General features: G+C 32.6%; 2 protein-coding genes across 3 annotated transcripts in view; one reads left to right on the forward strand and one right to left on the reverse strand.

The window, feature by feature from the left end:
- The window catches only part of LOC140435294 (neurotrimin-like), a 635066-nt gene that overhangs the window by 540983 nt on the left and 69605 nt on the right, over nt 1-24478 (reverse strand). The gene's annotated exons all lie outside the window — the stretch shown is intronic.
- LOC140433104 (uncharacterized) lies at nt 16126-22830 on the forward strand. Its single transcript, XM_072521158.1, has 6 exons — nt 16126-17671; nt 17731-18024; nt 19706-19969; nt 20630-22245; nt 22301-22530; nt 22582-22830. The coding sequence occupies exons 1-6, from the start codon at nt 17615-17617 to the stop codon at nt 22800-22802; spliced, it is 2682 nt and encodes an 893-aa protein (XP_072377259.1). The 5' UTR covers nt 16126-17614; the 3' UTR covers nt 22803-22830.

A 24478-nucleotide genomic window follows, 5' to 3' on the forward strand; every position in this document is an offset into this window, starting at 1 on the left:
AAACTTTTCTCAGAATCATTCATATACGAATTTACAAACAAGAAGTATAATTTTTAGAGGAGTGACACTCAACTTGGATTTCGACATGGATTGGGTACAACCGAAGCTGTTTTTGCCTTAAATGTGTTAACACAACGAAGCAAAGACATAAATGTAGATGTAAATACATGTTTTATTGAATATCGAAAAACATTTGACTGCGATAACCATCAAAAGATGATCGAAATTCTGAAAACAACCGGAATTGACGAACAAGATTTGCGAATTATATGAGAACTATATTGGCACTAAACGGCACCAATTAAAATGGAGCACACAATATTCGAAGATATACGAATCCGACGAAGAGTGCAAAAAAGTTGGTTCTTATCACCACTATTATATAATCTGTATTCGGAATCCATATTCAGAAAAGCTTTAGATGAGGTTCAAGGTAGAATGAAGACTAACGGAACCAGCATAGACAACATCAGGTACGTCGATGATATCATCCAAATAGCATGCAATGCACAAGAACTACAAAATATAATAAATACGGTAGTTCGTCATAGCGACATTCATCGGGAAGCAATTCTGAAGGTAAAGTTTAGATTGAGGATTTGTTCAGTACTTCTGCTTTATCTTCGAATGCAGTTTCCATTACTCCTTCAGGAATGTTTAAAAACTGAGTAAGAGGAATTCGCGGAAGCAATTTAGACAATCCCTTTATCGACACCATAGTATAGGAGATAACAGCCCTAGTAAACCAGGCCGGCAACTATATTAATAACTTCCATTTATGTCTTTTCTTATATAATATTTTTATAAGTTTATACCTGCATAGTAATCTGTCTCCTTTATCGTAGAAAGACGTACCAATTAAAATGTTCTAAAGGAAGCTTCTTGACCAACAGCAATTTTGGAAGTGACACAGGTTTAACTTATTTTTGTCCTAAATGCACTTCCTATATTACATTTAAATATTAATGACCGTATTATTAGTTATTCTATTCCGTAATTTCCCTTTTTCGGTTTTCTATATATGTTTTTTTTATATTATTTTAATGTCCTGCATATATCAAATATTAGTATCATTGTTATTTCCAACACAAAAGTTGTTTAATCTGTATATGTTACATAAATGATAATTCTGTTCTCATTAAATAGTCTTCTGTCTATATTACTTTATTCCCGACATTCAAATACAGAAAATTAATTTAAGCCCTTTATTGGTATTCCGGCCAAATCCTTCTTTCCATACAAAACTGATTAATCCCAACACGGACGAAAGATTTACAAAAGTAATTAATCGTAGAAACAGAATCAGCTTTTATTTGTTTTTGATCCGCATGATCCATTTCAGCCCAATTACTCTGCCGGTTAGGCGCATTCAATTGCCAGGATTCAATTACAAATGGACGAGTTCAGGTAATGTTTGTCGGATGAGGTTTTTTCTTTGGGGCTCGTCTTTGCTCTCTACAGGAAAACATTCGGCATATACAAATACATGGGCGTCGAGGAGGGCAAATTACGAAAATACGGACAATAAGGTTACCATAAATAGTTCTTTTATTATAAATATTACACAAACAAATAGAGATGTTTTGTATGACCGATGAACAGATTCTCAAAGGAAAAAACTTTTAACCATCCTAATGCAAAGGGGGCGAATTTTCGCCCCAGCTTGCCTCTGTCTGTTAATATTTTTGTGTTTAGTGTACTTACAAGGTTTTTCTCGTAACAAATCTCAAAATCTGTTCATTTACATGAATCACCGAAATGTTTGTAAGGGCATCATTTCAGAACGAGTGCACCAAATTAGAGAATTATTATTTTGTTGTGTTTGTTATTATTAGAAAAAAGTTTATTTTTTAAAAATAGTTTTTCTCTAATTTTAAATCGCAATATAACTAATAGATGGAGCCGTACTATGGTTAACAAAGAAAGCTATAATAAACAAAATGAATAAAGAGTTATCACATGCTTTTTTGCTTGATTTACTAAAGTCTAAGTTTCCATCCATTTTTGTCGTCTGGCTGGTAGGATGCCAACTTCTATTACAAATGGTCCATGTTGGCTATGTGAAAAATCTGTTAATACTGTACGTGAAGCTGCCAGTGGTTGATTGTTTTGATTTGTGGAAAAAAAACATAGGTCTGGGTTGTATTCTCGCCTCCAGGCTGCAAATCGGAAGGATCCCGAGCGTGAAAAACTAAAATGTCAGCTTCTTGACTCTAGTTTAGTAGAGCCTCGCCGTTTTAATCACTGTGCCTATACTTTCAGAAATCATAATGACTGTTGAAATCTCCAACATACACTGAGGGGTGTGGGTGGGCGTGAATAACATGCAGAGGAACCCACAGACTGTCGGAGGTTTATAAATATTGCTGACAGTAATTTCACCAGTTTGTATAGTAACCGTATGAATGTTATTTATGTCTGATGTAGAACATATGTGTGCATTTTCTATTTTGTTTCGAACATAGGTTGCCACTCCATAAGCTAGATGGTAAGTTGCACGAAATAAATCATAGCCATGCATTTTTTCTTTCTAGTATTTATTTTTAGAGATTATTTCTAGGAATAATTATTGATACAAATTATAACATTTAAACATATTAGGGTAGACTGGGGCTAGTTGTGCCACTTTGGACAAAATAATTTTTAACATTTTTTTCGTAATTTTTAGGGCTGTTAGATTACTTTAATGAGGTACTATTTTTAATTGGGAATCATTATTTGGGAACATCAGCAATTTTTAAGCAATACCTTACAGTATGTAAATAGTTTTACAAAATGCACATATTGTCACAATTTGCCCCAATATGGGGTAAGTTGTGACGAACTTGGGGCAGGTTGTGACAGTAAATATTTTTAAATATAATAAACTTTAGTAGGAGAATAATAACAAAGTTTCCATAATAAATTTATTTTATAGTTAAGTATAGATACATAAATGTTTGATAAATGTTTATGTAAGAAACAAATGTGTAGAAAAACATCTAGTGAATTTAAAGTAAAATAAAAAACTTAATCGCTATCGTCAATTTGTGCTGATTCTACTTGTAGTTCTGAAGAGTGGCAGTTTATACAAACATAATAAAGATCATCTTTTGTGCACTTTACATGAGCCCACCTCTTGCATTCCATACATTGCACCCAGTCTTCTCCTAACCTAGACTTTTTATATGGTCCCATACAAACTAAGCAAAAGTAATCTTCTTCCTCTTCTTCTGAGCTGTCTTCTCTTTTTCTTGTTGCGGTCTCTTTCTTTGGCGCTGCTTTTTTCTTAGGCAACAGTTGTTTTGAGTCAAATAATTTTTTCTTTATTTTATCCTCTTTGCACTTTATTGTTTCCTTCCTCTTTAACTCTTCACTGCGAATTGTCTCCTTGACAGGTGTGCTAGTCAAAATTGCAGATGTTAAGCTCTTGCGTTTTTTATTTTTTCGAGGACCAGCTTTTGGCAGAGGTCTTATATCCATAGGGCTGACAGGCAGAACTTCGGCATGGAATGATCCTGGTAGGTTGGCCTGCGATGATCCTTGTTGATATGGTCCTGGTTGATAGGTATGGGAGGGTCCTGGCTGGTTAGCATAATATGACGACGGTTCAGGTTCATCGAGATGCTGAAACTCTTTAAGCTGCCCAGCACTGGCTTCCTCATTACCATCTACGATGTCAATAGGCCTATTCAAAGGTCGGTCGGTCACCGAAGAACACAGAAAGTCTTCTTCATTAAAAATGTTTCTATTGAATTCCCATATTCCTGTAGAACGAAATCCTGCCTGAACATTTGTTGGTGTTACAGCTTTAGGTAATGCTGTTTTCACTATACTTGGGATGTCATAAATTGAGACTGTGTTTCCAGGATGAGATTTCATCCATCCACACATGGCGTCGTTTAAAAACTTCTTAAATGGACCAAAAACGGAAACATCCAGTGGTTGAAGTCTATTTGTTGTATGGGGAGGGAACGATAAGAGAGTAATACCGTGCTCTGTACAATAGTCAAGGACTTCGATATATAGGTGAGCACTGTGGTTGTCTAACAGAACTAAAACCGGTGATTTCTTTGAGCACCTTACTTTTTTTACAAAATGCTTCATAAAAAACAAAAAGTCCGGGCCTGTTATCCAGCCACTTGGGTTAGCAGTACCACAACAACCTACTGGCTCATCACGTACAAAATGCTCCTTGTAAAACTTACGTGGAAAAACGAACATAGGAGGAACTGAGTTACCCTCTGCGTTAATAGCAAGAACCATAGTAACATTGGTCCCCCTCTCAGCTGAAGTGACACCACCAACTCTTTTCTCGCCTTTCTTCGCTATGATTTTTACCGGTTTTTGGACAGTCCCAGTTCCTGTCTCGTCTGTATTCCAAATATCATTAGCTGTAAAATGGTTTTGACTTAATACTAATTCGAGGTTATCAAAAAAGAGTCCGACATTGTGCTTGTTGAAACTTGTACTCCGACTTAAGCTGGTAGCCTCAGGAACACGAATAGACACATTATTGTTACGTTGCATGAAATTTGTAAACCAACCATTACTGGCGTGTTTTGTTGCTACCCAATTCTCAGGCACAAGAACTTTGTTCGCTATAGCAAATTCAAAAGCTAAACTTTTCATTTCTTTTGGGCTAATACCATAAAATATTTTCGCTGCCTGAACAGCATAATCACAGAGCTCTTCTTCTTGTTGTTGTGAAAATATCATTCGAGGTCTTTTGTAACCCATTTCTACCACTCCATCTGGATTGGTTTGTTGTTTTTTTATATACCTAAGTAAGGACATCCGGTTAACGCCATATTTTTCAGCTGCTTGCCTTAAACTACACGATCCAGACTTAACATCTAACGAAGCCGACTCGTAACTGTTTATATTACTCCGACCACGTTCCGTTTTCCTTTTATAATTTCTCACCATTATCTGTAACAAACCCATAAACATGCATTAAAATTAGTAGGGGCATGTTGTGACACTGTCACAATCTGCCCCAAGCCTTTCGTCACAACTAGCCCCACCGTACGCCATTTTACATAAAGCCACTTGCACAGACCTTGACACGTCGTATAGAAACCAAACTGTGTCTTACTAGAGAGAAATAAACAAACTATCTACTACAACTAGAATAAGTTTCTTACCTTGTGGTTTGAAAGTGAAATAACAATTCAAAGACAACAGCAAAATTTTACTTCGTTACAACGAAATGACATATAATTTTATAAAGCGGCAGAAACGCATAGCATCACAACCAAACTACACAAACAGACTGAGGACATGCGGACGTGGAATTCTGGGTAACCGGGCGACGCTGCTACCTATGGTTAGTCTATAAAACTATTTGTCACAACATGCCCCTGTCACAACTAGCCCCGATCTACCCTACTGCTTTTATATAATTTCATTCAAATATAAAAAACACTGGGATGATAGTTTGCTTCACCTGCTACTAGATGTTTTACAACTAACTTGATAACCTATCGTCGATGTTTACTATTTTGTTCTTAGAAATGTTTGAATAACTTTTTAACATTTTCATTTCGTCCAAATAATCCCTGTCCCCCGCTCATGCCCCATGCGCTTGTTGCACCGTTCCCAATGGTAATGCACTCAGTAATTTTTTTACTCAAGTAATTAACGAGATTATTTTCATCCAGGATTTTTACAGAAAGGCTCCACGGTTGAAATAGAAACGGCGTTGAAAAACGACGATACGGAATGTTTTTATATCCTTTTAGTCCAATTTTGAATTTTTGTAATTTTAATAAGTAAATTTTATTTAATGTAACTAGATATTTTCTGAAAATGATATTTAAATGTTAAACAAAAAATGTTGTTTGTGTTTTTTTTATTACTAGATTAGTAATTAATTAAATATATTTTAATACAGTAACTTAATAAATAACGATTCTTTAATTTGATTGTCTGTGAAGGAAATATTGTTTACAATATTTTGTAAAATTATTAATTTTATTTATGTATGTCTTCTTTAACTTAAAGGTCTCCATACACATTCATACAGTATTGAACAGTATACATTAGGGATGGCGGTTTTTGACAAAACACCGGTTTTCGGTCATACCGGTTTTTTTTGCTTACGGTTTAACCTGGCGGTTATAACCGGCCAAAAACCGGTTTTTGGTTTTTTTAATCCAATAGGTTACAAAGTTACATTTACAATGCACTTTAGTTTGCGATACTTCATTCAACTCGATATTAATACGATCAAAATTAGAACGTACTAGCGAAAGAACATCAATATCAATATAAAGAAAACACAATTTTTAATAAAACCATTTTATTCTATTAATTATTATATTAATTTATTATTTTATTATTATTATATATTTATTTATTATTATTGAATATAATATAGCGTAAGATTAATATATACATATTGCAATAATATACAATAAAAGTATAATATGAAGTAATATTTTAAGTAAAAAAGTATAGGTTAGAAGGTTAGAAATAGGTTATATTATATAAAATGGATTTAGCATTGTGTTGGCCAGTATTTTTCATGAAGCCTATTGAGAAAAACTCGTTCATATTTATGTTGATCGGTTAAGCGGCTTCTCTCATCTGACACAATATCATTCAATGATGACACCAGTCTCTCTGATGCCACCGAACTTCCGACCAACGACATGTATTTTTTAGCTATAAAAGCCAAGCCTGGCATACAGATTCTGTTCTGCTCCCAGAATGAAACCGGATCACTTAATCTCGGCAGCAAAGGCTGCTGCAGATATAGAGTCAGTTCATTTGGAAAAGAACTTTGAATCCGTGTGTCCTGAGAACTTGAACCGGAATCACTGTTCACCAACTCCAGATCGTGTGAAGACCAAAGAGGGTTTGATTTTAAACTCACTTTGGCTTCTTCATTCTGGAAGGAGCAGGAAGGAGAAAGTTTTCCGATTTCGGTAAGGTACTTCCTTACTTCCGAGCCTAAATTGGATGTAAATTGATAAAAGGTTGAATGCTCAAATAAATGAACTTTGATCAAATGAAAGGCAGATATCGAGCACAGTTTTATTAATTAAATCTTGCCCAAATACTTTCGCCTCCTAGAGCATCTTCAAGGGCATTTCATCAAATTTGGGCTAACCAACAATCGCAAATTGTCGTAAACATAAAATTATACATAACACTATTGTACATAACACTACACTAAACAAGGACAAACAGTTTAAAATTATTTAAAAAATAATCGAAGCTACATTCTAGTCGGCAACAGGAGAGAGATTCTCTCTTGTTTCCCTGTTTCCTGTTACCCCAACCATTTCAACTTATAAAAAATTTCCCAGATTCTTTCAAATGGGATTGAAAAAAAATAATATCAACATAAATATTTCACTTAAAAATAAATTGGATAATGCAATTCATCTTTTATTTTTACTACCATCAAAAAAAATTTATCATGTATTACTTTTAACACGTTTGTATATTTGTATAATAGGTACATTTTAACTCATTTAATACTTCCTGTATGGGTGTATCGTTTTGAAAACGTAGGGAAATCCTTGGAGATTCGTACTCGAAATCAGTACCTAATTCGATATTCATAGTCAGAACATTACATTCACCCACTTTCAATGTCAAGAGTCAAGTGTGAAAAATAGATGATGTACCAGATCACTTCTTATGTAAATATTATGATTACAAATACCTTTTCAACGAAATATTATAAAAAAATTGTTTCTGGCTGATGTGAGTTTGCACTTTTAGGTTGCTTCTGTATTTATAAAATAAAATAAAATTTGAATTATGGTTTTGTTTGGAATAATTACTTGAGAATAATAATTATGATTGGGATCCAAAATAATACCTAACCTAATCCTAATCACCGTAAAAACCTAATAACCGGTATTTACTTTAAAAATAAAAAACCGGTTATAACCGGGCCAAAAAACAACCGATAAAACCGGTTATTGCGATGTAAAAAAACCGGTTTTCGGTTAAAACCGGTAGGTTTTTCCCATCCCTAGTATACATACAAAATTTTATTGCATAAGTATACTGGAACGTGTGTTGGGCAATACTTTCACAAGTATGTTAACTGTACAAGCGACATGAGCGGTATTTTTGTAATTATTGCTTGTGCATATCAGATTTGCACAAGTGTAATTGAGTGTGTGTGTGAAAGACTTGTACAATTTTGAAACAGTTGAGTTTTGACCATTTGTGTAGACGGACGATATTGTTGTTTCCGCTAGACTGGTGCAATACGAGTTTAGTTATGACAAGTCCATGAAAAATGGACATCAAGACATCTCGCAGAATTTACTTCGATTTACGAACAGGTGCAATGTCTGTGATCCGTAAAAAGCAAAGAGTACAACGATAGGGGTAAAAATAGAGACAGCATATAAAAAACTGAAAAAAAAAAAATTAAAGGAAATCGACCCAAAAGTAGATCGTAATGCAGTTGTTAAGAAAAATAAACTCCTTCCGAACTAATTACAGAAAGGAGAAAAAAAAGTAGACACTTCGATAAAGTTTGGAGCCGGCACCGACGAAATAAATACGCCCAGTTTATGGTACTTTGGTATGTTTGAGTTTTTAGGAGACCAAGATATTTCCAGGCATTCGTCCTCAAACTTAAAAGAAAAAGCTGTAAGGTTGAAATATTTGTATATTTTTTATATTATTAACAAAGGGTGTTATTTCGTATTTAAAAAAATTGAAATATTTTTCCCTACATGTTCATTTAATTAATAAAATAGGTCTCTCAAGACACTTTTCCTTCACTTGCAAAGTATTTCATAAATTCATTTCGTATATCTTTGGCTTATACTGTCACATTACAAGGATGAGTTTGTTGTAATGCTTGTAAATTTCAATTTTGCGTTGTTAACCCACTGGCCACTGTACCATCTTTTGTACTTTCGAGATCAAAACATTCATGTGGAGCATAGACATAGCCTAATCTTGACATCAAAAAGTTATATAATGAACAACTTGCCATCACTACCGACTGAATATTTTTTACCTTAAATTGATGGCTGGGTGAAAAATACGAAAACGGGCTGCTAGAATCTCAAATGTATTTTCAATAATATGACTAGCTTTACTTAATATGTAATTATAAATTTTCTTCTCTACGCTGTTCAGATTACTTTCAGCAAATGGTTTTAACATATCGGTCCTTAAGACAAAGGCTTCATCTGCTACAACCCCGTATGGTAAATTTTTTCTCTGTTCGATCAGAAGAAAGCAGCATGTTCAGCAGGTTCTTCTGTAACTTGTCAAAAAATACTGTATTTTTGATAACACGCCATCAAAGACCCCTCCATTCGTACCGAAATCGTATAATAAAAACGTACAGTGAGCGTCAGTAATAGCCAGCAGAACCATACTGTGTATCTTCTTATTATTGTAAAAATATAAAGCGCTTCCTACTGGTGGTATGATCTAAGCATGTTTTCCGTCCAAAGCACCCAAGCAGTGAGAAAAATTATAGCTCATTTTAAACTTATTGGCTATTAATTTCCAATCATCTATTGTTTGAGTAAATAAAAAAAATAAACGATGTTAATTATTTTTCAGGGATATTTTTCAACATGATTTTCTGTGGAATTTCACAGCCCAGTTGCAATGAAGTTTGTCTGCATTCATGTTCCTGATCTTTATCTATTGCGTTGTTGGTTTTTCTAAGGAAACCTGGTTGGAGTAAGGTAAGTCGTTTTTCACGTCGCCCGTTTTTTTCTACTGTTGATCTGAATCTGATGTTAATAAGGCATATAAGGGGATAGCATCAGGAATAAAAGGCATAATTTCTGTACTTCTGAATCCCAATATTGCGTTGTCTGTCGTAGCTGCTGTAGCCATGGCTTTGTAAGCAGTCCTCTAAACACTACTTTCGAAATGTTTCCTTTTTTTAATTTTTCTAGGTAGACAGAACAAAACTATGTTCTTTTCCTCTGCAAACTTCAGGTTTCTATGTGAATTCAGTTTAATGTAGGAATTACAAGCAATATAATGGTAGGATTTTAAAGCTTTAAAAAAAATGCTTTGTCTGGTGGCGCAGATAACGGGTTGTGTGGCTAGGTAGTCAGAGCAAAACCATGTTCTTTTTCTCTGCTAACTTTAATATATTCACACTGCTGCAATGGGAGCTATAACTATCCAAAATAAGTATGACTACTTCCTCATGCTTCCTTGGTATAAAATGGTTCCTTAGCCATAGAATGAAAATGTCAGCTGCTTCGTACGCCGATTGTTTGACATTAAAATTATAAAACCAGGCTGCATCATCATCATCACTGGCTCGACAACCCTTTTTGGGTCTTGGCTTGTTCCAGGATTCTTCTCCATTCTGATCTGTTTCGTGTTTTTTTTTTTTAAGGTTGTTATATCATTTTCTATTTGTTTTAAGTATCTCAGTTTCGATCTTCCCCTTATTCTTTTTCCTACTGGCATGTGTTTAAGTATTTTGTTTGGTATTTCGCCTTCTTCCATTCTTTCTACATGTCCTATCCAACGCAGCCGTCCTATTCTAATAAATGTTATAATATCCGGATCCTGGTATATTTTGTATAGTTCAGAGTTGTATCGTCTTTGCCATATTCCGTTTTCTTTTGTGCCCTTTATATGTGTCGCAAGATTTTTCTTTCCAAGGTGGCTAACAACGTTTCCTCTCTTTTAGTGAGTGTCCAGGTTTCTGAGCCATATGTGAGTACCGGTCTTATTAGGGTTTTACATATTTTGCATTTTGTCTTTCTTGCGACGTTATCTGATCTTAGGTGTCTAATTAAGCCATGGTAACATTTATTTGCAATAAATATTCGCCTCTTCACTTCCTCCGTAACGTTATTATCAGACGTGACTAGGGATCCCAAGTATATAAAGTTTTTTACCCCCTCTATGTTGTATTCTCCTATTGTTATATTTTGTGGCTGCCTTATTTCTGCGTTTTTACTCACCTGCATATATTTTGTTTTGGTCTGATTGATTTTAAGACCACTATTTTGTGCAGCTCGTTCTATTTGGTTGTATGCCTCTATCATTTCTCTTCTTGATCTTGCGATTATGTCAACATCATCTGCAAATGCTAGTATTTGCACGCTTTTATTAATGCTTGTTCCTCGTGTATAGACTGTTGTGTCTCTCAGTATTTTCTCGAGTACGATGTTGAACAAGATGCATGATAGAGCGTCTCCCTGACGTAGTCCCTTTTTCACATCTATTGTTTCCGTTAATTCCTTTTGTATCCGGATTCTACTTTCTACTTTTAGAGATTCTTTTATCAGTTCTATTAGTTGTGTTGGTATATTAAATTCTTTCATTGCTTTTATTAAGAATTCTCGGTTTATATTGTCATATGCGCTTTCAAAGTCTATGAAGAGATGATGTGTGTCGATGTTATATTTACTTGTTTTTTCGAGGATCTGTCGCAGAACAAATATCTGGTCTATTGTTGACTTCTGTCTACAAAAGCCACTTTGGTATTTGCCAACTATTTTTTCAGCGTGTGGTCTAAGTCTTTCATAAATGACATTGGACATTATTTTGTATGCTTCATTCAGCAGCGCGATTCCACGGTAATTTCCACATTCTAACTGATTTCCTTTTTATGTAATGGTACAATAATACCGCTATTCAACTCCGTTGGTAGCTGTTTATTCGACCATATCTTTGTTATCAATTTATGTATTGTTTTTTGTAGTGCGTCTCCTCCTTCCTTTAGTAACTCCGATTCTATTTGATCCGATTCCGGTGCTTTATTGTTCTTTAATTTTTCTACTGCTGCTCTAATCTCGGCTATTGTTGGTGGAGTCTTTTCTCTGTTGTCTGCTTGGTCTAATAGTCTTAAAAACCGTCTTTATACTCAGATTTTTTTCCTTCAAAACACATATGGGTAGTAAAAACACAACCTCTCATTGAAGCAAGCCATCACAGATATGGTTTCACCAATTTCACTGAATGTTATTGCAGCTACGCTCTTAGATCCCTTTGCTGTCAACACATAACCTGGTGTATTGTTTAGTTGAAGTCCGGATTTATTTACGTTAAGTATATTTCCTGATTTATCATAGAGGTTGCGCTCTATTAAGATTTTGTGCAGTAATGAAAAGTAGTTTGCAACATTCGTTTGGTCAAACCTCTTGATCTTGAAATTCCTCCCAATTTGAGGATTGAGAGTTCTGAAATTCGTTTTAAAAATAAAATGTAACCAATTCATTCTAGCAATTTTCTTTTTACGGTTAAACTTATGATGCAGAATACATTTCTTGGCCAGTTTTTATGCCATGATACGTAATTCTGTTCTAGTCTATGCAAATCTAAAGTTTTGTAATCTTATAATATGATTTACCATCTTCTTCTTACATTCATGTGTTAAAACAGGCAGCCCACCGTTACAAGGCTTCTTTGTAAAGTACCCCTTTGCTATTATTCTCTTTAGCGTTGATCATGGAACGCCAAACTCCTTTGAGACTTTATTCAGGTTCATTCCATTTTGTACTGCTTTTACGACATCTTTAAGTTGCTCTTTTGTCCAGTTAGCACGGATGGATCCTCTTTGTCTTTTATAAAAACTAGGCATCTTTGCAATGAATAAAATTAAAACAATGATGATAGAAGTTTTATTAATGCCAAGAAATACGAGTACAGTTTGTTTTGGTTTCAATCACTGACAAACCACAGAAAATCAAACCAAATTAATCAAAAAAATTGGACTTGGCCGAATTTGAAACAGTGGCGCTGGAAATAGGTATACGCCTTGCAGAAGGCCTTTACCATATCGTTCCTGCCATTAGAGTTCACTATTTCTCCCATTTACTATGGTTAAAATGGTGAATAGCACGGCAAAAAGTTCACAATGTTAGAGGCAACGATTTCTAGGTTATGTTGTACATAAACAGTCCAAGAAGGCATAGTAGATCGTAAAATAACTCGCGGACTAAGCTACCTGAAGTAACGTCTACAAATTCATGTATTATATAACAATTATTAAGCACCAGAGAAAGTTTTGCAAAAATTACTAACGGTTTTTAAAGCGGGGCTGGTTTTCACAACGTGCTCGCTGCATAAATGATAATAAACTGTAGGCATTTAGATTTTGACCTGAATTATGTATTATTATGGATCAGTTTATCGATCAGAAATAGAATAAAGAGTTTTTTTATTATTTTAATATACCGCGTGCATATAAGTTAAAATACAACCCTGTACTTATTTGTAATAGTTAGAATAAGAGAAGACATTGTTCCGTGACGGAACAGTTTTTCCTTGAAAGACTGAGTGAATAGTGAAAGGACAATGGAACCCGTATAATTTTATAGATTTAAGAATAAACTTGTAATTGTATTTTGCGGTGGGCATTTTTCGAAAGTAAATAAGAATTAGATTTAGATATGAGATAACAAGAATTTGGAAACTTATTTCTGTTGAAAAAGGCAAAATTGTTAATGGTTTCTGAAAAGTAATTTGAGTGAAAGTAGTTTATTTGTTTTAAATATTATGTTGGAAATTTTCTAAATCGAAAATAAGTGGGAAAAATGAATGCTTATGATTGGTTAAAAAGGAATGATGGGGAATGAGAGAGTTGAGAAGGTTTGTCTGGGGAGATTGAAAAGATTATTATGTTACCGGCAGACCAGAAGAGAAGACGTGTTTTTCGTGTAGTCAATCTGAGTACCAGTGTTTTTGTTTGTTAGTGAAAAAGGTGGAAGCTGAGAGCAGATCAAAATCGAGAAGATTAATACCTCTTTTGAGTCTGCATAGTCCACGAGATATAATTGAGAAAGAAATGAGAATTTGTGAATAAAGAGTACCGGTCAAAAGAGGCTTGGGCTTGTGTTTTCGGACGAGTAGTTTGCTGGTATGCGGTTTGGATCGATGCTGAGAACGGGAAAGATTTGATGGTAGCCGGACATAATCAATCAAGGAAGGAACTGTGGTTTGATCGAGAGGAGACATCATTGGTGTAAAAAATAAAGGTCAGTCAAATAATTTGAATGAAAGAAAACTTTAAGATATTCTAAAGATAAAATCAAATATAAGCATACGAACTAAGATTCCAAGTTTCAAAGAGTTATTTTTTGTGAATAAATTATATTTTATATGGTCAATTTTTAGTAGATATTATTATAAAACAGATCGATAGATAGTTTGTAATTAAAATTAAATTTAGAGTATAGGAGTTTGTTGGGAAAGATAATTGCCCACAAAAGTCATTTATTAATATTCATCGTATTGCTTATTGAAAATAAATAATAATTTGTGTGCATATTTATGTTGTTTTAATGTTAGTTCCGTTTCCTGTTCTATCCCGATTATGAGCAACTAGGAGATACTGAACCCACTAGAAGAGATATATAAAGTAAACTGATTAAAGTAAAATTAAGAAGGCACCCTGAGAATTTTTACTAGTAATTGATTTGTATGACTCTGCATAAATTAGTGAATTAATTAAGTAAATAATTGGATTAATTAAATTAGTGTTAATTAATAATAAAACATCATAAAGCATATCACAACAGTATATTATCGTTTGAAAGGAAATAATATGAAAATGTACTAAACAAACTAAAAGAAAAACGACCTACCTTACATATTAATTTGCATTCTTTTAACTAACACAACTACCAATAAAAACGCAAACTTGGCATTTTCTTTGATGATAAAGCATAAACAATCCGTCGAGCTTTTTGACGGTTCTGTTTAAATATTTAAAGTTTCTTTCAGCGAACAAAGTGAATAAAGGGCATTTAACTGCCGCGGGCTATGCCAAAAGTCCTGTATTTAAGTAACTAAACAAAGTTACTAACTTTGCAAGTACGAGCAAGAAATGAGCAAATAATGTAACTCCTAGTGTTTGCGTAATCTTCGGCTCTCTGCCGGGGCTTTACCGTTGCATACGAGCTGCTGGTGTGTGCATTTCGTACTTTAGTCCTTGTAAAGGGATAGTAGACTCTTGGGATTTGTTTTAAGTGGGTATTGTAATGATTGTTACCTTTTTTTAATTTCCATTATTAGGGTCATCCTTAACTCGTAGTCTTATGTCTCGATTTTGGTAATATTATAGTTAATAAAGCATAATCTTATACTACGTACACTGTTTTTTACAAAGTTCTCTAGATTCTTGGCGGTCAGCATATTTCTCTAGTTGTACACATATGCCTTTAATATAATTATTTTTGTCCCTTCTGCACAAATATTTTATAGTTGTATTTATGGTGAATATCTCTATTTTTTTTGTTTTGAATTTGATGTGCCGTTTCTAAGTTTTCGTCTTTTTTCTACAAGATTGAGAGTCTCTTCAGTCATTCAATGTTTTTTCTAGCTGTTTTATCTTTGGCATTAGTATTGTTTATGGCTTTAGCGATCCATTTCTTTGTATATTTTCACGTTTTGTTAGGGTCTGCGGTAGTCACTGGTAGGTCAGCTACTGCTAATGCTTCTTTAAACTTTTCCGAGTTATTGGAATCAATTTTTGTCTTTTATTTGAAATTGTTTTACTGTGTAACTTGCTTCAATGCGAAATTCTGCTTGTAATATCTAATGGTCGAAACCAAGTCTGCAGCTGGTTTTGTCTTCATGTCGATTATTGAGCTCCTTTATCATTTATTGACATGAATATAATCTATTTGATTCTTGTGTTTCCTCCATGTTGGTCTTTGCCTGGACCATCGCCTTCAAATAATAACACATTAGGAGAAATAAAAAAGGCGAATCATAATTACAAACAGGTGTTATCATGATCTATCAAAGCGCTTAGCTAGCAAATTTCTTTCTCTAAAAACTTGTATAAGACTCTTTAGAATACTGATAATCCTCGTTATTACATATAGATCAGAGGCATGGACTCTAACCAAAACAGATGAATTCTCTCGTGATTTTTTTAAAGGAAGGTACTATATATATATATATACATATATATATATATATATATATATATATATATATATATATATATACGGCTATTCCAGATGATACCCACCCCGGTATATTATACAGATTAGCGGTGGCCCGGCATCGCAACGTAAGAAGGGAGGTATTTTTCGCATATACTAAATAATATAACATACATATTAAAGGAATCCTCAAATATATGATGGATTTTTCGAATCCCGTCTATATACTAATCGTTGTGCTCTTGTGCTTGTTCGCAGCCCGGCGATGTTGCCAATTATTAAATAGGGTTATTATTGTTATTTGCTTAGTAAGACATTTTTTGTTGAACACATTGATCTTTACTTTCGACAACTTTTAAATAAATGTGTAGTGTGTAGTTTTAAGTTAGTCAAGTGTTTTAAAAATGAAACGTTCTCGTTTCTTATTAGAATTGGCGGCTCGAGATCAAACGGGTAAGTAATCTTATTTACATTTTATGTATAGAAATTTACGCTCCAAAACGTCCAAATTAAATAATAAAAGTCCGAGTACATTATTATTCATATTGTCAGTATTTAACGTTTTTGCATGGGACCTTTGGTATGATTTAAACTTTTATTACAGGGCGTCGTCGAAAAGTAACTAAAATTAAGGTGTAGATTTTTAATATTATATTTTAAAATATTTCAATTTGGACATTGAAGAGATTATCTTACAATTAATTAAGAATTAGTTAGTTATTCTCACCTCTACGTATCCAAAATTTGTTTTCAATTACTACTAATTTAAAAAAGTTGGTGTCAACCGTTACAATTTGTAATATTATATATATTATTCTGTTCTTATATTGTTTACACATGCCCACAAGTGCCTCTAATTATTAACTCTCTTTCCAGACTCGATATTTGGCATATTTTCTGAAGATAAGTGTTCCAACCAATTTCATATATTTTTCCTATTTTGTTTTTTATCGGTGCCACTGCTAAATTCGCACATGTCTCTTCATTCCTGTTCTTTCCATTCTAGTGTTGCAAATACCCACCATAACATCTTCATTTCTACAACAATAAATATTCTTTTGCATATGATTCATTTCCATATATCCTCTTTGGTTTTACTCATTACAGTTTTTTATTTATTTTACAGAAAGTCTGCCGTCAGTTAGTACTTTGTCAGCTTTTCTCTACTTCACTCACATCACTCTAATTTTCGTTGATACACCGCACTTATTTTCCTCTTGAATACCGATCACAGGCAGCTAAACTTTTCCCTTTTCTCTAATTTCTTATTTTGTAGCTTTTCCCGAATTACCTGACTTTATATTATATGTATTCTCTGTACATTCTATTTAACGTAAGTCCTTTTCTTCTATGGCCCTTCATTATTTTTCCAATAAGTCATCTATCTTCTTCACTTTTTGATATTTAAAAAATACCAACAACTGTTACGTCATTAATGCCATTTTTGTAACAACTAATAATATCTCTTAATATTTCCACCGTTAATAAACAACCTTCTTTTATATTAAAGGATATGTGAGTGAAGGAATTGAAGTAATCCGAAATGATTCAGTATGGAAAAATAATGATCAAGACTCATTAGTATTAGCTTCCGAAAGTGAACTTTACGAAGACTCCGGTTCAGAATATATTCCACCAGAATCAGAGGATTACAAATTTCCAAAAAGGCCTAATATACTTAAAGTATTATGATAATAAATTCTTGTATTTAAATACTCACATAAGATTTGTTTTAGTATAATGTTGAACGGAGTGTATCGCCAGGAATGAGACCAAATCAATCCAAAATTAATGTGATTGAAAACGTTTTATTAACTACTGTAGTAAGAGTAAAATTTAAAAAGTTGTATGTACATTCTTTCTCAAGTGTAAATGCTTTTAGGATAACAAGTGCCTACCATCAGAAACAAAAGTTCTAAATTACTTGAAAAGTATGAGAGGATCAGAAGTTACAGAATCGGAAATTTTAAGTAGAGAAGTAAATATTCTTAATAAACTAGATTCAAACCTTATTCAAAATCTAGAAAACTGTGCTGAGACAACCGAAACTCTTTTTTTGGATGAAGATATAGAATTTGAAACGAAAAGTGAAAAATCTAAAAATATTTCTAAAATAGAATTAAATATCAACAATTCAGAAAATAAAGAAAACTTTGAGATGCCATTTTATGAGGACGTAAGTTCCTTTTTTCCCAAACTAAATTTTCTACAATATTTAGACTAATAAATTATGTTACATTAGTGTTTTTCGCTTTTTTCCTCATACAGTTTTGAAACTTTCATTTCGTTCTGTTCTGTGTACCACAAATATTTCTCGTTTTTGCGTCAACAATCCTACCTTTGTTCTTTGGTTTATTTGTTTGACCTTAAGTAATTAGCTGATCTCGTCGTCTTTTTACTATTATTTTGTCTCACTTTTTACTATTTATTAATATTATTCAAGCAAAATGAAATTACTCGAATCAGTGAAAATTAATACGTTTTGATGGTACAACAAAATCTCGATATGTTTTTCTAGAAGAGTAATTTTTGCTGACGGTAGAAGTTGGTGTTGCTAAAGGGTACTAGTTTTGTAATTAATAATTAAAGAGGCAAAATAATAATGGTTGTAGAAAAGGGAAGTTTTTTGTATTCTTATAGTCATATGTTTTATCAAATATCTTGCCTAGTACTTTTGATTGTTTTCTATCATCAATGCAGACCTTTAGAAGTGGAAACTACCCACAGTAGAAGAAACAAATGGCTTCATTATAACCATTATTTTACACCCTACTTAATTACGAATGGCACAATTCAGAGCTTTAAAAAGCATTTTAAGTCTTATCTCCTTGCGGATAGACACTTTCAGTAGAATTAGAATACTTTTAGTAGAATTAGGACACAAGATATGTAGGTAAGACAGCGCCATAGTTCTAACGGTTTATTTCTTATTTAAACAATTGAAAATGCAATGTATGATATGTATGTTAGCGACTCCTTTAGGGCTAAGTGGAAGAGCAAGCCATTGATTCCTATGCATCAAATAGTTTGAACTTCGCCTTTTGTTTCTATTGTAATATTTGTTTTTTTTTTTCTTTGGAAATAATAAAGACATTTATTTTTAGTATTAAATATAATAAAAATATTACATACGAGAAAAATTATGCTAACAAACAAGCACGTTAAAAATTTATAGACATATGTTAAACGGAAATACCTAAGAAGTGTATTTCAGATTGTCATTTGTCTATCAATGTTTAACATTTGTCTTTATTGGCATTTTTTCTTTGTTTGTAATATTTTATAAAAATTTTAAACTTTTCGCAATGTATTTTTGACTATGTGACTCACTCTTAAGTAGGATGTCTGATAAACGATATGATGAAATCATTTGTGTCTTCTTCCACTTCTAGATGGTGATTGAAAACAATCGAATGTACTAGGCAAGATAATTCATACAAACATATAAACCTATAAGTTCAAAAATTTCTTTTTTCTGATAATAATAATTTTGATTAAGAACTTTCTTATCGCACGCTACTACTTTAAGTGATTATATTTTCTCCCCTAAAAATATTTCGTGATCTGTCACCTCGTCAACTAATCAAACAATAGATAATATGTATTTCCTCCTTTTTTTTATAACTTTTATACCGTTTTTAGATAATTCTGGCCTATGTTTCTACATACAACCTTAGTTATGTTATACAAAAAATCCAGAAATTTCTCCTTGCAATTTGCACATATTTTTTCAACTTCCTGGTAATAAAAAATAACAATTAAAATTAGATTAAGTAGAAATGAGATTGCAAATATTTTAATATCTATTGTATAAGTGTAAAAATTTTCCTAGTTACTTCAATATTAAACAATTTTAGGAAGACCTTACTCCGCCAAAATCAGAAAATTTATGCCTATTGCAAAATGCAGATTTATCTGAAAGTCCAAGTGGACAAATGATTCTAGAAAAACTTGTTTCAAAGGATACTTATAATCCAGAAGAAATTGTTGACAAAGCCGGACCTTCTCTTTGGAACCATTCAACAGATAAAACAATTAAAAGTAAATGTTATGAACCAGAACATATTAATATCCAGAATCAAGAAAACAATGCAGTGCCTGGGACTTCATTTAATATAACCGTAATTTATTTTTATTACATACTTAATTTTCGACCAATAAATTAATTATAAAATATTTAAAATTCAGTCCAAAAATTTATTTTGCTGACCACAGTTATTCCAAAAAGAAAAATTTGTATCATTTATGTAATCCTAATAAAGTGTGTCAAATCTCTTGTTACCTCTACGTATTTATGTCATTTATTATCTATTATCAGTGCCGTAGTCCAGAACTATTTGTTTATTTCTATCACTGCCTCATTTATTTGGCAATAAACTGCATCATCCTGCAATGCCTCAGTCAATTTCACGCTAATTTTTGACACTTTGAATTACGAATTATCATATTTTTAACCAAACTAGTAAACATTTACCGTCAATCCAACAACAATTTTCCATCATTATCTTTCTCCCTTGCGTATGCTTCATTACCAAGCAAATACCTATGGATCCAAACTATTTTCTGATACTATAGATAAAAAGAAAGTAAAATAATTTGTCTTGTTAATATTTGTTAACTGAAAATATTAATATTGGTTCGCCCTTGCACAAACTTAAAAATTAGAAATAAGTCAGTAATAATTGTTAAAACTTAATAGTTGTTAGCTATTAAACGTACTTAATATAGTCATCTGACTACCTACAGCCAAACAGAATAACTTAACTCTAACCTATTTTCAGAATGACATTCATAATTACGAGTACAAGAGAAAGTCATCTGCCCGAGAAAGACCAACAATTTGTCCCATTTGTTTTGGTGATGTAATTACACATTTTACCAGACATTTGTTCAGACATCACTCTAATAATCAACAAGTGATTCAAATTAAAAATCTGCCACCGAGAAGCATAGAACGATTGTCGATGGTGTCTGCTTTGAGAAAACAAGGGTACTTTCATTTGAAAACTGAAAAAAATTTAACAAATCCTGTAAGAACTTCCAGTAACCCCGAAACGGAATATTTTGCATGCATATATTGCCTAGGGCATTACTCAAAAACGCTTTTATATAAACATGTAAAAGTTTGCAAACAAAAACCAATCGGTGAAACAAATCCTGGGAAAAGATGTTTAACTAAAAGCCAAGATTTTTTGGTGTCGATGATTTCTAAAAATCGAGATTTTTTGAAAGCAGCACGGCTAAAAGAAGAAGTATTTACCATTATGAGAGCAGATAATATAAGTTTAGTTGCAAAAAGCGACACACTTATTTGTTTATATGGTGAACACCTTTTGAACAAACACAAAAGACAACAAATCTCTACACACATATCTAATAAAATGAGGGAAATGGGAAGACTTTTAATAGCTCTTAAAACTATCGATAAATCAATTGTGGGACTTTTTAGTGCAATGAAACCAGAATGTTTCCAAAATCTTATAACTGCAACTAAGGAAATAAGTTCCTATGATCCTGTGGAGAAGTGCTACAAAGCTCCGTCATTAGCATTACATATGGGTACCAATTTAAAAATAATGTGTAATATTGCCCTAAAACTAGTAATTGAGAAGAAACAATTACCTAATATTACATGGGAAGATAGGAATAGAAAAAAAGAAGAAATAAAAGATCTTAGAAAATTAATTCAGGGTCATTGGTGTAGTGAAGTTTCAAGTATAGCTTTAAAGGTGTTAAATGAACGCCAATGGGAAAAACCTACAACTCTTCCATTAAGTGAAGACATACAAGCATTTCAAACTTACGTACATAGTTTGGCAAATGCTGCATATAATGAACTGTTAGATAACATCAACATTAACGTAAATTATAAGATATTAACAGAGTGCGTTTTAGCACTAACTGTTGCATTTAATAGAAAACGTATTGGCGATGTACAATATCTCAAAATATCCACTTACAACAGAATTCTCGATAATACAAATGAAAATGCTTTTCTTGAATCACTAACAACTGTTGAAAAAGTATTAAGTCAACGATTCAAAAGGGTAGTTACTGGAGGCAAGGGTTCTAAATGTATAGCAATTTTATTTTCTCCACAAATACAAAAATTCATAAAATTAATGTTGAAAATTAGAGAGCAAGCAAATGTTGTACCCACTTCTAATCCATACATGTTTGCGAATCCTGGTTCGGCAAATAGATGGATGGCAGGATACCACGTAATTAGAAAATTAGCTGCAGCATGTGGTGCAAAACGCCCTACTCTCTTAACATCAACCAGATTTAGAAAACATATAGCGACAACTTTGCAGCTTATGACAATGGATGATAGCGAAATGGAACAAATTGCTACATTTATGGGGCATACTAAGAAAACTCACTCTGAATTTTACAGGTATTTTTATTTATATTTTCTATGTCATAAAATTTTCATAATTTTTTTAATACAGGCTACCACAAAATATATTTCAAACAGCCAAAGTTGCAAAGGTATTGATGTTACTGGAAAAAGGTAAAGGAAAAGAGTTTAAAGGAAAATCATTATCAGAACTTAAATTTGAAAACGATGTTTACATTAGTTCTGAATCAAATGACGAAGATGTTTCTAAAATTGGCTTGACAGATATTGCAGCAGAACCTTCAAAATTAGATGAAACTGACGATAAACAAGAGGAAAATGGTAAGTATTATTATATGCTTTAGTTGAATATTTTACTTCCCTTTCTTGCAGATGAATATCAGGAACCCTGTATTAAAAATGGTCGAATCCGATGGAGTGCGCAAGAAAAAAATATTGTAAAGCTTTACTTCAAACATCATATTGAGGAAAAAATAACCCCTAAAAAAGAAGAATGCGAGTCATTCATTTCAAAAAATAACAAGATTTTAAAAAATAAGGACTGGGTTCGAATAAAAACATTTGTTTATAACACTTTTAGATTGAACACATAATAATGTATGTTTACCGATAGTTTAGAGATTTGCGTTATTACTAATTTTTTCTTTTTTTATTAATAGAAAAATACTTTATTTGTAATTTTATAAGTTTTTGAAATTTAGTTTATAATAAAATATTTTAAAAAATATCCTGGCTCATTAATTACCACCTATCAATATTAGAATTCTAATGATAATGTATGATTTGGATCCACGTTGATTGTTGCCTCACAAATTGTAATATCAGTTGTAATTGCCAATTATACATAATAAAAATATTCTTATAGAAGTATAAAAAATGAGTTTTGTATAATTGTAATTTATTTAATTTTTATTTGTATAAAGAACACATTAAATAAAATTTAAATTTTTTTTTGATAATATAATAGCTCTATTCTTAACTAGACATACAATTTTAACGGCACATAAGTACCGTAATAATCTCAAATTTAAATAAACACAGATACAGAATTAATTATATTAAAAATGTTAAATTGTAACTATAGAAATTCACTGCTGTTGAACCAGCAATGCATTCTACCTGACAATTATTCCCTTTTTTAATAGTGAATGAGCTCCTCACAAGGACCAGCGAAACGTTACTTCTCAACTCTAGTTTAACACGATCAATACTTTTAAGCTGTTTATTATTTTTTGCAGAGCTTGTTTTTAATATGAGTAACGAAGTAATTAAAGTCTGACAGCGTCTAAGTGGGGCATTAAATCAAGGTAAAGTGTTAAAGTTAAATTAAAGTGAGTGGGCCATACGGTCATAGGAAAAACGAAAAAACTGGTAGTAATAGTAGCTGTTGTTGTTGTTCTTATTAGAAATTCGCATTTATTAAAAATAATTATACCTGACCCACAGGGTAGGGTTTTCACCTCGCCAGAAATCCCTAAACGCCTAAACGCAATTGTTTTAAGTAATATTTGAAGTCGTCTGACGGGGTGAAAGCCCCACCCTGTGTGCCTGGCATAATTTTTTTATTAATTGTAAATGCCAAAAAACAACTCCGATTAATTTTTATCTAGTTTCCTATGGTCCTATGGCCCCCTTACTTAAGTTAACTTTAACATTTCACCCACTTAGATCATAATTTAATTACTTGATTACTTATACTATAGAAAAGCTATGTTCAGATTTTTAACTTGATTCACTTAACCCGCATTTTTGTCCTCGCCTCACGGGCTAGAAGTAACAGCTTACTGCCCAAGTATTACAGGTTTGTGCTTATAGAATACAATGTGTTTTTGAAAAATTCCAATTTTCTTTCTTACACATAACAAATATTGTGCCCAATATAATAATATGTTGGTATTTCATATAATTTTGCACAAATTTAATTATAAATACCATATTATAAAAGATAGGGGCAAAGTTTTGATCTACATAATTGCGTTTAAAAATTCTCACTGTTTATTTTATGACAGAAATAAATTACGAGTTCACGAAATTACATTTTCCCATTGTTGCCAAATGAGCGGGCTTCACTTAACAGGCCAAATACTTTGGCTCGCATCATTCGGAATTTATGTACACCTCTTATATATATAAAACAGCAGTGCCGCCTTACAGTTTTATCGTGAACTAAATCTGTATAACTTGAGATGTGTATAAGCCCATGAGAAGCCCTCAAAAAATTTGAAATATCGATATATTTAAAAAAACCGAAGATGTAGTGTGACATGTC

This window comes from Diabrotica undecimpunctata, chromosome 2 (genome assembly GCF_040954645.1).
Source record: "Diabrotica undecimpunctata isolate CICGRU chromosome 2, icDiaUnde3, whole genome shotgun sequence".
Classification (NCBI taxonomy): domain Eukaryota; kingdom Metazoa; phylum Arthropoda; class Insecta; order Coleoptera; family Chrysomelidae; genus Diabrotica; species Diabrotica undecimpunctata.